This window comes from Penaeus monodon, chromosome 19, assembly GCF_015228065.2.
Source record: "Penaeus monodon isolate SGIC_2016 chromosome 19, NSTDA_Pmon_1, whole genome shotgun sequence".
Classification (NCBI taxonomy): Eukaryota; Metazoa; Arthropoda; class Malacostraca; order Decapoda; family Penaeidae; genus Penaeus; species Penaeus monodon.
This window is the reverse complement of record NC_051404.1, coordinates 32,755,694-32,756,827: the sequence shown is the minus strand read 5'-3', so window position 1 is coordinate 32,756,827 and position 1,134 is coordinate 32,755,694. Positions and strand designations below refer to the sequence as shown.

Below are 1,134 nucleotides of genomic sequence, written 5' to 3'. Positions count from 1 at the left end.
GGAAATGGGAAGAGGGATAGAGGGCAAGGGGTGAGCCGGTGGAATTCAAATTGAGAGAAGAAAAGACAGTTTTTCCTTCTTTCATTTTATTCTTTTTGTTATTTTGTTATACTGTTTCCTTGATTATTTTACTTCATCTCCTGTCTTTTAGCTTTCAAAATAAATGTTAAAGTTAAGTCAGAATGTTTTTCTATTTATCATTGATAGAGAATGTCTGTTAATATGTATTTATTGTTTCATATATATATATATTTTCTCCTTTTCTTCAGATTATGACATGATAAGGTGAAAAGATGTCTCCCCTGATAGATGTTACAAACACTGCTGTAGGCCTGCAGGTGGAGTCGAGCAGTAAGAGAAGTGTAAAACAACAGAGGGCTTGTGCAAGGGGGCCAGACGTCAACCAGCAAAGTAAGGTCAACAAGAGAGGATTGCCAGAGAAGGTCAAGGCAAAGGATGAAGCTGTGGCAATAAGAAAGTGCAATACTTGGATGGGTGGCCCAGCAGGTGATATGGCTGGGGGTGGAGCAGGTTGCCTGGCTGCCTTCTCATCCACTAGCCAGTGTCCAGCTGAGGTAGGTCTACCGCGTGTTCCTCCACTCCCTCAAGCAGCTGATGCATTGTTGTCGCAGGCAGTGCAGGCACTCAGTCTGTCACCTCCCAGTAGCAAGACAAGGACCCGTGCACACAGAAGACTCAGCAGACACAGGGCTACAAGCCAGCAGGAACATGATGAACAAGCTTCAGATAATGTAGTGTTGAATTGTAGTAATAGTGGTCTTCCAGAGAATTCACAAAAGAGCACTGGCATAACTACCCCAAAGCAGTGTGGAGCATGTGGACTTGAGTTCACATCCACTCCCGTCTTGACACAACATTTGGTCCGTCATGTTTATGATGGGCTATATGCAGCGCAGTGGCTAACTCAGGCAATGGGCTTAGTGTCCAACAACAGGCAGTTGGGGGAAGGGCCTAGCCAGTCCATTTCCTCTGAGGACATTGGGGAACACAATGCAAGTCAGGTCCCACAGCAATACAGCCAAACATCTGCCACAGGGCATTGAAGTGTGAGAGGGTGTTCATTTGAACTAATAGCCATGGTCTGTGGGTGTGTTTGGCCAGTTTGAATCAGGG

General features: G+C 45.4%; 1 protein-coding gene across 1 annotated transcript in view; it reads left to right on the top strand.

Annotated features, from left to right (window-relative positions):
- LOC119585183 overlaps positions 1–1,134 on the top strand; it is an 8,794-nt gene that overhangs the window by 6,577 nt on the left and 1,083 nt on the right. The window contains exon 2 of the mRNA XM_037933822.1: positions 270–1,134. This exon is cut by the window's right edge and continues 1,083 nt beyond it. Coding sequence (XP_037789750.1) covers positions 294–1,064 — 771 coding nt within the window. The 5' untranslated portion in view covers positions 270–293 and the 3' untranslated portion in view covers positions 1,065–1,134. The remainder of the gene's footprint in view (positions 1–269) is intronic.